The sequence below is a fragment of the Olea europaea genome, unplaced genomic scaffold (assembly GCF_002742605.1).
Source record: "Olea europaea var. sylvestris unplaced genomic scaffold, O_europaea_v1 scaffold428, whole genome shotgun sequence".
NCBI lineage: Eukaryota > Viridiplantae > Streptophyta > Magnoliopsida > Lamiales > Oleaceae > Olea > Olea europaea.
The window spans coordinates 97,097-109,692 of NW_019262587.1; the positions used below are offsets into that span (position 1 = coordinate 97,097).

Genomic DNA, 12,596 nt, shown 5'->3' on the forward strand with positions numbered 1-12,596 from the left:
AGCCCTCGTTTGTTCCTAATTTTTGGAAGAATGAGAATGAAAAATATAGTTGTTATGAGATCCACACAAGAGATAGAAATTCAAATTTAATGGTTTGATATGATGGATAACGATCATATTTTTTATTTTAATAAGAAAAAAATAAGAACCAAACAGGGGCATAATACGTTTTTAATTGTTTCAAGATTTATTTACAATGTTTAAAAGATTTTTGGAACTCTGCTTGTAATTATTTATTATTATTTTTTCTTCTTTATTATTTATTTATTTAAAGAAGATAATAAAATTATTTTTTTTATTTGGCTATACTAGAGAAAATGGCCAGTAAAAATGTTACACGTCAGAGGTCTAAATGTCAATTTTTTTAAAAAAATAAAAAATAAAAAAAATCCCAAGTTAGACGATGGGGCTACAAGTTTTCACCCAGTTCATTTCAACCCACAAAAGAAAAAGGCCAGAGAATTCCTGGAAAACATTTTCCAACTTCCAGCACAGGATAAGCCCAAATCTCTCACACACTCACACGCCGGAACTGAAACCGGAGTCTTTCACCGGCCGGGAAAAAATGGAGGATGGCATGGAAACCGGCAACCTGTCTCGCAAAGTCATTTCAATTGCAGCTGGAGAAGCACATACTCTCGCTCTTACCGGTAACTCTACTAACTTATCTTCCCAGCCCCAGCGTTGTGTTCAAAATGATGGGAAACAGAGACTTTTATTTTCCAAACCCTTTCATTTTTTAAATTTAGATTTGGAAAATCTCACCACCAGAACTTGCTCAACCTTTCACTATAGTTGCACTAACAGTCTTAATTCCGAAAATTGTATTAGATTGGGAACTGATTGTGCAGCGTGTTTTGTGAAGCAGTTATTCAATAAAAATTTAAATGCTTTAAATTAAGTGGTGTTTTTTTGTATATATAGGTGATGGAAGGGTGTATTCTTGGGGGAGAGGAACCCTTGGACGGCTCGGCACTGGTTCAGAGTCCGATCAGCTTCTCCCGACTAGGGTAAAATTTTTTGGTTCTGATGATGAAAAAGAAGAGAAGCGCAAGACTGTTGGAATTGCTGCTGGAGCTTATCACAGTCTAGCCATTACAGGTTATAATGATTTGTGCTTTTTGAACTTGTAAATAGATAAGATTATGAGGAAGATTAATTTATTTGTTTAAATCCAGTCTTCAACACGATCTCATGTGCACGCTTTTGAAATGAGAACAATTTTCATAAATAGGTGATGCGAGATTTCAACTTGGGATTTTTCCCGAAACTAATTCTATATTGAACGATTTCATCCAAAATCATATACTCGATGCCTTTGTTAAGCTGTAAATGTATCATACTTATAGAATGTCAATAGCTACACGACACACTATAAATAGAAAATACGTTTCTTGTTTTAGCAAAATTCTACTTCATCTTCCCTATTGCTTATTTCCTCATGTGTTGCAGATGACGGAACTGTTTGGGGTTGGGGTTACAATGTCTGTATCCTTTTGATAAATCCTGTTTATGCTTTAAAACCCTTATCCAGTATCCAGATTATAGTTTCAATTGTTTCGCAAACGTTCTTCTAAGATACAAGTATTCCTTGATCCTTACACGGATGGCCAAATTGGTGCTAATGGAGAATTTTCTTTGGTGCCGCGTAAATTAGAGGGTTTCCTTGAATTGGGGTCTCCTGATTCCTCAACACAAGATTATGAATTGAAGAGCGGGAAGGCGCTGAAGGTATGAGCTAAATTGGGTTCGAAACACTTTTAGTCACTCAGCTGCTTATGATAAAGTTGTGCTAGTCGCTGAATTTTATTTTGTTCTACTGTGGTCACTTAAGATAGCTCTTTATTTCATTTTGGTCGCTCAATTAAAATTATGTTTATTTTCTACTGGATGTCCAACTTTGAAGACTGATAGACATTGCCTTGGAACAAACTTCAATGACCATGATGGAACAAAATATATCGATTTAATTTTATCTCAAATAACTTGGAAAGTGCTTGACTTTCATATTCAGATTTCTTCTGTCAAAGCTGGTGGAATGATGTCACTGGCAATCGACAGTCTCGGGGGTTTATGGATGTGGGGCAATTGTCCAAATTATGAGCAGAGCAAGTCCCCAGAAGGGAAATTTTCTCTTGTCAGCAGTTCTGCTCCGATTCCAATTTGGAATTTTCATGGCCACACTGTTGTTAAGGTGGCATGTGGAAACGAGCACGTCGTGGCATTAGTGAGTGCTGAAGAAACCTATGAAGGCGGCGATCTTATATGCTACTCGTGGGGTGGCAACAACTACGGCCAGTTAGGTTTGGGAGACAATGAAAGCCGATTACAGCCCGAAGTCATAGAAACATTTAACTTGCAGTCTCCTTGGGAGGTCTATGAGATAGCATGCGGCGCTTCCCATACGGCAATACTTGCTAAGAGAAAGAGACCGAGTGACACTTTAGAAAGTTTCTGTTGGACGTTTGGCTTAGGGGATAGAGGGCAGCTGGGCCATGGAACTACCAAAAGTTTTTCCTCCCCGGAACCTGTAAAAGGACTGCCACAGAGCATATTCCTAATATCAGTCGACTGTGGCTTATTTCACACAAGCGTTGTCTCATCAGCTGGAGATGTGTGGTCTTGGGGGATGGAGAAGGGCCTTGGTCTATGCCCCGATGCTACTTTTAATAAGGAAGATGCCGGGGATGCTATTTCTCCTTTACTGTTTCCTTGTCCCGACACCCGCGATTCAAAATTTCATTCAACTTTGGAAGTTGCATGTGGTGCAGCTCACACTGTTCTTGTATCAGATGGTGGACTTAAACTGTGGTCTTGGGGCAGGGGACGTAGTGGGGTCCTCGGAAACGGTAAGACAGTCGATTGTTATGCACCAACTCTAGTATTGTGGCCGTCACTTTCGGATGATTTCAGGGACGATGAATCAGTAGAGGTCCGGAAAAAGAAGATTGAAGAAACCAATCCCGACGTAATAGATAAAAGATTATCTGCGGCAATGGAGGAGATGAAGCTCCTTGAGTCGAAACTTTCCATAACAGAAAAATACGCTAGTATACTTCATGGTTCGATCTACGGTAGGCCTTTCCAAGAACATGATATTCCGTCATCACTTAAGAACTCTGGCTCATTTGACATTGCAAAAGAATGGGAGAATATGTTGGAGTCATCAGATAGTAGAAAACTGGCTCGTCTGGAGATGTTTCATCGAAACATGCTTCGTGCTGTAAAAGACAAGCTGATGAAGAGAAAGATGGAAGAAATGATTCGAGAAAGCCTCAGTCAAGTGCTACCGGAACTACTCAATAAACGTTCAGAATAAATCCTGCTGTTTCAAATGCATCTATTTAGATTCCGATTAACGTACGTATATAAAATATCTTGTAAAGAAGTGTGCGTGTGGCAAAACTCTTTAAGTTTTTTTAAATTAATAAAATAAAATTTTTATCTACATATGATTTACAATTTATTACTAATACATTTCATAAACACAGCCAAGAGGTGTAAAAGCTATATTATCCAAGGTTGTGTGGACTTTGATATAAACAATTTGTGAATGTAACTTTTCTTTTCTCCCAAAAAAAAAAAAGGAAAAATGCTCCGAGCAAACGCTCTAAATGAGTGAATACTGATTACCTCTCTCTTGTACGCAAAAACAACGAATATGATCTACAGAGTTTAATTGATCGACAAAAAATAGAGAAATTGGAAATCCCTCAGATTTGATGTGTTTTCCATAGTCAATGAATTGCCGCTACAGACGCTTGTACTCTCGCTTTAATAGGTAACTCTACTAATTCACGTGCCTTCAAAATTGTAAAAAGGAAATTCGTTTAACCCTTTTAGGTTTTTAAATTTAGAAATTTCGAAAAAATTCTAAATGATTTGCGTTGGTTAAGTTTCATAAATGGGTTAGGTCGATTTGATTTTGATTTCAAGTTAGACTCAAAACAACCCAACATAACTCACCCACTCCCATGTCGAACCATAACGGTGTTTGATAATAGTTTGTGGTTAAATATTGTATTAGATGTCTTGAAATGAAGGGAAAATATTTTATCGTACTTTTTTTTTTTATTTGTGTAAAAATGTGGGGGCAAATAAGTCTTCTTAAGCTCTTCTATCTATCATCGTTGATAAGATGTACCTATTAATGGAAAGTCAAAAATAGATGTCTTGAAAGGAAACAAAACTATGGACATTAGTGTGACCTTTTAGAAAAAAATTCTATATTGGGCGTGGCACTACTTTCCCAAGGAAATCTATTTGAGTGGGTCTATGGCCTATCATATTACCCAAATTAAAGCCCATTGGGCTACAACTCTTGAAACAGAACAAAACGACGACGTGTTCATCTTCTTCTTGAATTTTATCTCTGCGCATCTATGGCAATTTACTAGCTTCTCAAATGTTGGGTTCATTTAGAGACCGTTCTCAATCCTCAAAGAAGGTACCCAAAAACCCACCTTTTTCCATTTTATTTTATTTTATAGTATTTAATTTTCATAAAGTTATAAATTTTCTTGAATTGAAAAAACAACTGCAGCAGAAACATGAAGAAGGATGGTTAGGAGTGAGTTTCAAGCCCGAAAATTTCATACCGGGCCTCATAATTGGCTTCATTTGTGGGCTTTTCTTAGACTTATCGAAGCCCGGAAAAGGATACGATGCTAGGAAAATCAGCAGGCCGTTGCCGGGACAGAATCAACAGTTACCAAGAATTGTTTCAAGTAACACTGATGAAGAACTCAAAATGGTCTGTCTTCTATTGTGTTTGGCTTAGCTTAAAAGTTGCTTTTATAGAAAAGCAGAATTTTTTTAGTTAAAAAAAAAAAAATGTAAATTTAAAATTTATGTTTGGCAAACCAAGTAAGTTAAACGCAACAAAAACTTGCTCTAACTGAAGTCTTGGACTTTCATTTTTTTTTTTTTTTTTTTTTTTTTTTAATTTAAAAAAAAAAAAAAAAGAAGTAAACATGTAAAGGGGTTGGGTAAGTTTGATTAACCAACGGTTTAAGATTTCAAATTATGACTCATCTGTTTATTGTTTTATTTTTTTTTTTTTTTTTGGATCATATTTAGCTTGCCAAAGTGATATTCTTCAATAGGAGTTGTTGAAAAGACAGCTAGTAATGAGGCTAAAGATTTGTTTTCTTTCCTCAAGAATCGCGTTCTCAATATTGTTAGTGTTATGGAACTATTCAATATGGTGTGAGCAGTAAGGTAATGAGGGAAATTATGTTATGGATTAAACAAATAATCCTTATTATCGATGGCAGCTAATAATGCAAAATATGAAAAAACGAAAGTTTAAGATTGGCAGCGAAGAACAGAAAGTTTAAGAACGGATGATCTATTTATTGTTGACAAGTTTGTTACTGAACTTAGGAAATTTGTTGGCAGGTTTTAGTAGTCAGGCAGGACCTGAAGATGGGAGCGGGAAAGATTGCATCTCAATGTGCTCGTAAGATTCTCCAATTTTTTTTTTTTTTTTTTGTTAAGATTTCCAAATTGATAGTGTATATTTGTTGCTTCCTGATTATTTGGCTGTTTGATAATTGCTTGATTAAAAACTATGCAGATGCTGCCACCGGCCTGTATTCTGAACTTATGCAGAGGTGCGTTATTAACCTGATTATAGTTTGCTACCTTTCTCTAGATAGCTGAATATTCGATTGGAACCACCATCCAAATTATTTGCTCCTGTTTTTCTTTATGATATGTTTTGTAAGTTGGATTATAAAGTACTAAAGTAGAAAAAGAAGTTGAAATTTTCTCCAATATACTATTCAGCTCTAGCCAGTGCCACTTGCAGTGCATTCCCTTCGTGCGTAACGTGGAAGGAATTTGTTTGCAGACAGATGTTATTTGTCTCGCTGGAGTACCCGTGTTGTACTCCATGTCGACATGACACGGGTACCGGTATGGAATACGGGTCCGATTCTTCCAATTTCAATCGGACTCAACAAGAAATCTTAAGAAAAATTGAAGATTTACCTTATTGGCTAGAGATGGAAGATGTGTAAAGAAATAGCAGGTTAGCGCCGGCGATCCTTGGTCCAAAACAAATCTGTTGGCTATCTTCCACTGGAACCCTAAAATTGTGGAGGAGAGAAGGAAGAATGGAAGATGGCGAGATAGGAATGAAAGAAGAGATTTAGGTTTAATTGGAGTTGGGCCATTTTTATTGGGGCTAATAATATGGACGTGGGTTAGGTTAATAATATGGATGTGGATGGATTTAATTGAAGTTTGGGCCATTTTTATTGGGTTAATAATATGGATATTGGATATGGATCAATTTAATTGGAGTTTGAGCAATGGATATGAGTGGGTTAATAATGTAATTATTTTTACACCACTTTTTAGTTTAATAAAATATTCAAACAATAAAATTAATCATTTAAATTTTTTTTTTCAATTCATCATTTTTAATTCAAAAAATACGACAATGAAAAAAAAATCTAAAAAAACAAAATTGAAGTTTGAGAAACGTACTCACATACCCGTGTCCTAAATTTGGACTCTTTTTAGCCATGTCCCCGTATCCCACATTTTACAAAATAAAAGATTTGACGATTTGATTGACATTTCCCGTATCCCACATTTTACAAAATAAAAGATTTAGATCCCTTCAACTCTAACCCTTCACCCTAGTTTGTGTCCCAATCTTATATAGACCTATTTCGTTTCAATAGATTGATTGAAGTCATTAAAGTGGAGAATATAAGTTCTTCTAATATGCAAAGCCGCTGGTTGGTGGGGAATTTAGAATTATGCTTTTAAGCAATTAACGCACATTGATAACATGCTCACATTCACTATTTAAATTGATTTTTCTCTGCAAATATGATGATTTTCTTGGAGAAACTAAGTGCATGTTTGGGTAATATTATAAGTTACTTAGAATTTAATGATCAAATTCAAACATTAATTTTAACTTGCACATTTCGTAGGACCCATAGATACTGACCATTTATCCATCACTAGTTTCTATCATATTATAATTTTATCCAAACAAGAACTAAATAGAGGTGATAAGTTCTACTTTCCTTAATAATCTATGTATTATTTTTCATCTTTTGGTCATTTGCATGGATAAATAGAACTCCCTTCATCTCACTTCCTTTAAATGCCAATTAAAATCATTGTTATAGTGCCACTAGGATTGGGAATTATATTGATTTAGAGCATGTTCGGCTAAGCTCAAGAAATAAAAAAGTCACTTTTAAGTTACTTTTTGTTTCATGTTTGGATATGTTACATTTTTCTTACTTTTAAGTAAAAAGTTACTTATTTCAAAAGTATATTGTACCTTAGTGTCAAAGTACGTAGCTCAATTGCTTCCAACTTTGACCAATAAAAAAAAGTCATTTATTAACTTATTTACTTATAACTAATCTTTTTCAACTTAGCCAAACATGGTCTATTTAACATCTATTTATGATTTCTTTGGGATTGCATTATCTGGTGACTGTATGAGAAGTAACACCTGATGCAGCCATAGGTCCCTTTTGAGGCAATGGGAGCTTTGTGGCCAGGCCAAAATAGTAGTTACATGCAAGAATCAGCAAGAAATGTAAGGAGGTGATCTATCCTAAGGCCCCGTTTGGTAGAGATTTTTTGCCCCAAAAAATTGATTTTTTGACCGTTATTTTACTATTCAAGCCGTAATTTTTCACTTCTTCTCTCACATGTGGACCCCATTTTTTTTCTAACGGTCAAAAAATCAATTCTCAAAATTCCTACCAAACGGGCCCTAAATGTTTTTTGTTGACTCAATATACTTGTCCTTTGTACTAGAATCTTCTCTATATTCTCGTGCATGAATTACAATAACATGGTTATGTTATCAGGAATAAGCTGAAGGATGCAGCCGAGGACATCAGCCTTCCAACATTTGTTGTCGCTGATGCAGGACGTACACAGGTGATATTTTCGAATCACTTTAAAGATTATACTGTAAATTTGAAGTCCAAGATAATAATTGCTTATATAAACAACTAGGAGATATATATTTATGTACTATGTTACATAGCATGGCATGGCATATCCATGTGTTTGTGTTTCATGGAGAAGTTTAAACAGCACTCACTAAGTTCTTAACAGATAGTTATGATCACATAGTTAGGTTCAAAGCTGCCATTTTCTCTAACATATGTGCTAATGTTAGATGGTGTTATTAAGCTACTCTAGGAAAGTTTTTGAAAACATACTAGGAGTTAAGCCTTGTTCCTAGTTAATTTAGGTCGGCTAGATGAATCCTTTTCGCCATCCCGCGCCTTCATTGTTAGATTTGAAGCAACTAGATCCTTTACAACTGCAACGTGGCATATTAGATTTTGGTCAAGCCCTTCCTCTTCTGACTTGTTCTACTGAGATTTCATTGTTCTTATGAGTGGATGCCTTTTATGACTTGTAGCTATACCACCCAAATATAATTCCTTTAATATATCCTCAGTCAGCGCCATCTCCACTTGTTTGTGTATATTCCCATTTCATATCTATTTTATTATTCCTATTACCTACAATTCCTTCTTAACAATCTCATTTTTGATATATTCATCTTAAGGGCATTTTGTCCTTTAATAGCCTGAGAGTCTAAAAAATAATACATATTTGCTATAATAACCTGTTGTGTAGAATTGACTTTTTAACTTTATTAGAATTTGTGTAACACTTCTACATTTCATCAAACCACTCTAATTCAATGCCTTACATCTAACTCTGTTCTTCCTTATCAATAATTAAATAGATACCTAATAGAGTCACTTTTGGTATACTTGGGTAGTTTTGAGCCAAATAATATTTCAACGTTACGCATAAAAAACTTGGTAGAGCAAAGTGGAATTAGAATTCTTTAAAATAAAATAAAAAATAAAATAAAATAAATTATAGCGAATAATCTAATTGTAATGAATTGATGATTGAAAAAGTTTACAAATCCCTAGGCAAAATAATCTCTTAATCCTAATACCTAGGGAATATAAGTAATCAAACATAAAAAATAAGTGATAAAAAACTAAAAGAATAAAAGTCCTATTTTAACAAGAAATAAAGTCGTACTACAACATTGAGTCATTCCTCTTCTATTTTGTAATAGAATTATCCTACATCTCTCACTTAAAAAATCTTGTCATCAAGTTTGGTTGAAGAAGAGGAAATCAATAAATGAGGAAAATGATAAAAAAAATTCTGCAATTACTAATATCGAAAAAATGTTAATCCCTTGATGGGTTCAATAAATGTCGTTATAATCTTAGATGCATTGTTTGAAGATAACTTTGCTCCTACCTTGCTTATTTTATTTTTCTCATCACAGGCACTTCCTACGTGATATTCCTTTGAAAAGAAAGCATGGTTGAGTTTCTCTTCCTAGAATCCACTCTTGGTAGGGCACTATTGCTATTTTCAATTCTTCATACTTTTCATCTTAAGCTATAATGTTCAAGCATACCTTCTTCAATACAAAAAAATCAGTACGAGCACTCAAGTCCATTCCAATACTATTTTCCTCTTGCTTGTGCAATTCTTTATCATTGGAAGGGTCAAGAAATTTTTTATTCTCAATTTTGACAAACCTCACCTTTGACTTCTTTGTGATTAGACACTAACTCAAACATAAGGTACATAATTGCAACTTCACCGGATTGTTTTCCAACTTGAAGCTAATACTTAGCTTCTGTTTGGTCCCCATTTCTTAATATTCATTTTTCTTCAAACTCATTTTTAATTACACATGAATGGAATTTACAACTTTTCAACCGCACATTTTATTCTTTTATCAAAATCTATTAAAAATCTAATATTTATTTAAACCAAACAGAACTTCTTTGTCATTGGGATAAAAAAGATTCTAATTCTCAAAATATACGTGCTTCTCTATTCCGGTATCATGATTAGTAGCATCTTGCTCTTCTTTAATATCCCGTTGGGAGGGGTTGTCGAGTGGAGGAAGTTGAGGATTCCTGTGGTTCTGCGCCATGTGTTCTTCCTTCTATAGTCGTGCTGCTCATTGTCTGATGGAAGCTCGCTGGGATCTGAGTTGCCATGGTTGTTATTATGACCCTGTCGAACCTGGTTGTCGTCATCGAGGTTCACGCCCACATCTTACTTCACCAATGAACGCAGTTTAGGTCTACTGGCCATCGTTAAAGGTTTTCTCTAGCCCGTCAAGTTGCGATGTTTGTGAACCTCTGTTCATCATCGGTGGCTCGGACTCAATCCCGTCCTTAGTAAAAATTTTGATGAAGTAAAAACCATTGCTCTGGTATCAATTATGGTGCGGAAGCAAAATTAAAATTCTTGAAATAAAAGGAAAGTTAAAAATTTCGAAAGTTTGTAGAAAATAATTTTATTGTAATGAATTGATAATTGAAAAAGTGTACCAAGCCTTGCTTATATAGCTGATCATAATAGCTCAGGGAATACAAATATTAAAACTTAGCCTCTGTTAGCCTCCACTTTTTGTGAGATTAAAATCCTCTTTTTCACGTTGCAAGGTGGGTGTGGGTCCTAGTGTGAGAATTGTGTGAGAAGCAAGTAAAAAAAGGGCAACCGTGGGCCCATTTGGAAGGGGCAATATAAATCTTGTTGAAAAACAAGAACAGACGGGAGCTTTAAAAAATAAGTAATGAAAGACCTAATAGAATAAGAAATCCTGATCTAACAAGAAATAAAATCCTACTACAACATTAAATAACTCCTATCCCTTTTGTAATAGAATTGTCTTACATCGCTTGTATTACATTCTTGGCTTGTTATCTCATATATAGACTTTGGAATCCCTTTTTTTGCTTTTGTACGAGGAAGTTTCTACAAAATTTAAAATATTTTGGCCTTTCTTTGCAGATTTCAGCTGGGTCAAAGACAGTTCTTGCTATTGGACCTGGTATGCTCCTGAGATCTCTTCTTGGCACACTTCTGTTGTTTTTCAAATAAATTTTTTCTTTCATTTAATAGCACCGCATATCTAGTTCTGTAGATTGCAGTCAAATTTGTCTTAAATTTAAAAAAAAAAAAAAAAAGTTCTATTCAAAACCTCCATATTTCCTCTTAGGATGGAACATTTTCAAGGTGGTTGTGTCTGAGATCACATTTCTTGAAGTACTCTTGGATAAGTGTCTTAATCCTCTTACATCCATAAGCAAATAATTGTTGCTTTCATTTGTTCACATTATTGTTATCTTTCGGGGAAACTCTTATGGAGGCAAAGTGTCAGCACTAATACCTATTTCTCTGTACAAATAATCTTCCAACCATGAAGTCCAGAAATAGAGAATACAGACACACTATAACGCTGTGATACTTTATTCTGCGATTTCGAACATTACATACAATATATGAATTGAAATGAAAGATTATAATTAATAGAACCAACCAATCTTTTCCTTTTTCTTCTTATTATTCTTTTGTTTAATTAGTTGCACAATACTTGGATAAAATATTGCCCACTTAGCAATAGATGTTAATGAATAAATCCCACGTTGAATAAAGATAGTTTTGGTTACTCCTCTTGACATGATTGACATATAAACTCTAAGTCTTAATATGACATCTGAGTCTAATAAGGTCAAACGTAATTCAATTAAATTAAGACTCAAAACAAATTCATGGATTCCAAGATTGGTGTTCTTAAACGAGCCACTATCATTCTGGGTTAATAAATTACACATTAAATGAAGATAAGTTGGACTACTACTCTTAACAAGGTTGAGTTTTTAAGATAAAATTTCAAATTTTAGTAATAGGCTTAAGCCTATGCCAATAGACTAGGTGACATCCATGCACCTTATCGTCAAATGACGCATGTTCAGAAGGGGGAGAACCAACCTTTTTAACAGCACACAAGTTACATCTTCAAGTCCATGAGAACCAATAACAGAAGCGAGAAACAATTCATCCTGGGATCCCCTTTTTTTTAAGCTCCGAAATTACCTTTAGCCTTTCCCATGTTCTATGTACCAGCACACTCAAATCAGAGAAGGAACTGATAGATTCATATGATTTTCTACTCATATGATTGTAGCAAAATATTCATGTCAATTTCTTGATTGAGCAGGGAATAAATCCATAGTGGATTCAGTAACGGGGAAGTTGCGCCTGCTTTGATGACACTGAAGTCATTCTTTCGCGGTTATGACTTATAATACATTGCCAACGACTATGAATTTTCTTGCTGTTTCTCATGGAGTACAGACCATTGCTGAAACTTGTCAAGGTTATTGTACTATTATCAAGACGGAAAGATATTTTTCCTTTCTTATCCTGAACATCGTGATCTATTACATGATATTCTTTTTTCTTGTTACAGTTTTGATTCATAGGAGAAGTCAAATAATATGTTCTAATTCCTTTATGAGATTTCCCGTCTCTCTGTTAGGTTTCAGATGTGATTGTTTTCTGTTTAGCAAAATGTGTACTGCTGAATTTGGTTTGAGAAGGTTGGGGAAGATGAAAGAGGAATATTGTGACTATAAGCACATGTTTGGCGTAATGTGATTCTAACTTCTTTTCCTTCATCATCTTTAATATTGTTCAATCCATGTATATTTCACATCCAAGGATCCATGAATGGAGCTATCTAGCCAGGGCTGAGC

General features: G+C 34.7%; 2 protein-coding genes across 4 annotated transcripts; both read left to right on the forward strand.

Annotated features, from left to right (window-relative positions):
- The first annotated feature begins 418 nt into the window (after positions 1 to 418).
- On the forward strand, positions 419 to 3,450 carry LOC111387822 (ultraviolet-B receptor UVR8). The gene is made up of 5 exons (XM_023012415.1): positions 419 to 650; positions 925 to 1,101; positions 1,453 to 1,488; positions 1,607 to 1,731; positions 2,015 to 3,450. The coding sequence occupies exons 1-5, from the start codon at positions 566 to 568 to the stop codon at positions 3,317 to 3,319; spliced, it is 1,728 nt and encodes a 575-aa protein (XP_022868183.1). The 5' UTR covers positions 419 to 565; the 3' UTR covers positions 3,320 to 3,450.
- Positions 3,451 to 4,321: 871 nt separating this feature from the next.
- On the forward strand, positions 4,322 to 12,521 carry LOC111387825 (peptidyl-tRNA hydrolase 2, mitochondrial). 3 transcript variants are annotated; one of them, XR_002701462.1, is made up of 8 exons: positions 4,322 to 4,447; positions 4,544 to 4,753; positions 5,401 to 5,461; positions 5,579 to 5,615; positions 7,499 to 7,576; positions 7,854 to 7,926; positions 9,320 to 9,388; positions 10,849 to 10,888. XR_002701462.1 is itself a non-coding variant. In XM_023012421.1 (8 exons), exons 1-8 carry the CDS (start codon positions 4,406 to 4,408, stop codon positions 12,106 to 12,108), a joined length of 588 nt encoding a protein of 195 aa, XP_022868189.1. In that variant the 5' UTR covers positions 4,322 to 4,405; the 3' UTR covers positions 12,109 to 12,521. The 3 variants fall into 3 exon arrangements, 2 of the variants coding, with proteins under 2 accessions (XP_022868189.1, XP_022868188.1); XM_023012421.1 differs by lacking the exon at positions 9,320 to 9,388 and adding an exon at positions 12,059 to 12,521 and having other exon boundaries at positions 4,547 to 4,753; XM_023012420.1 differs by lacking the exon at positions 9,320 to 9,388 and adding an exon at positions 12,059 to 12,521 and having other exon boundaries at positions 4,324 to 4,447.
- The last annotated feature ends 75 nt before the right edge of the window (positions 12,522 to 12,596 follow it).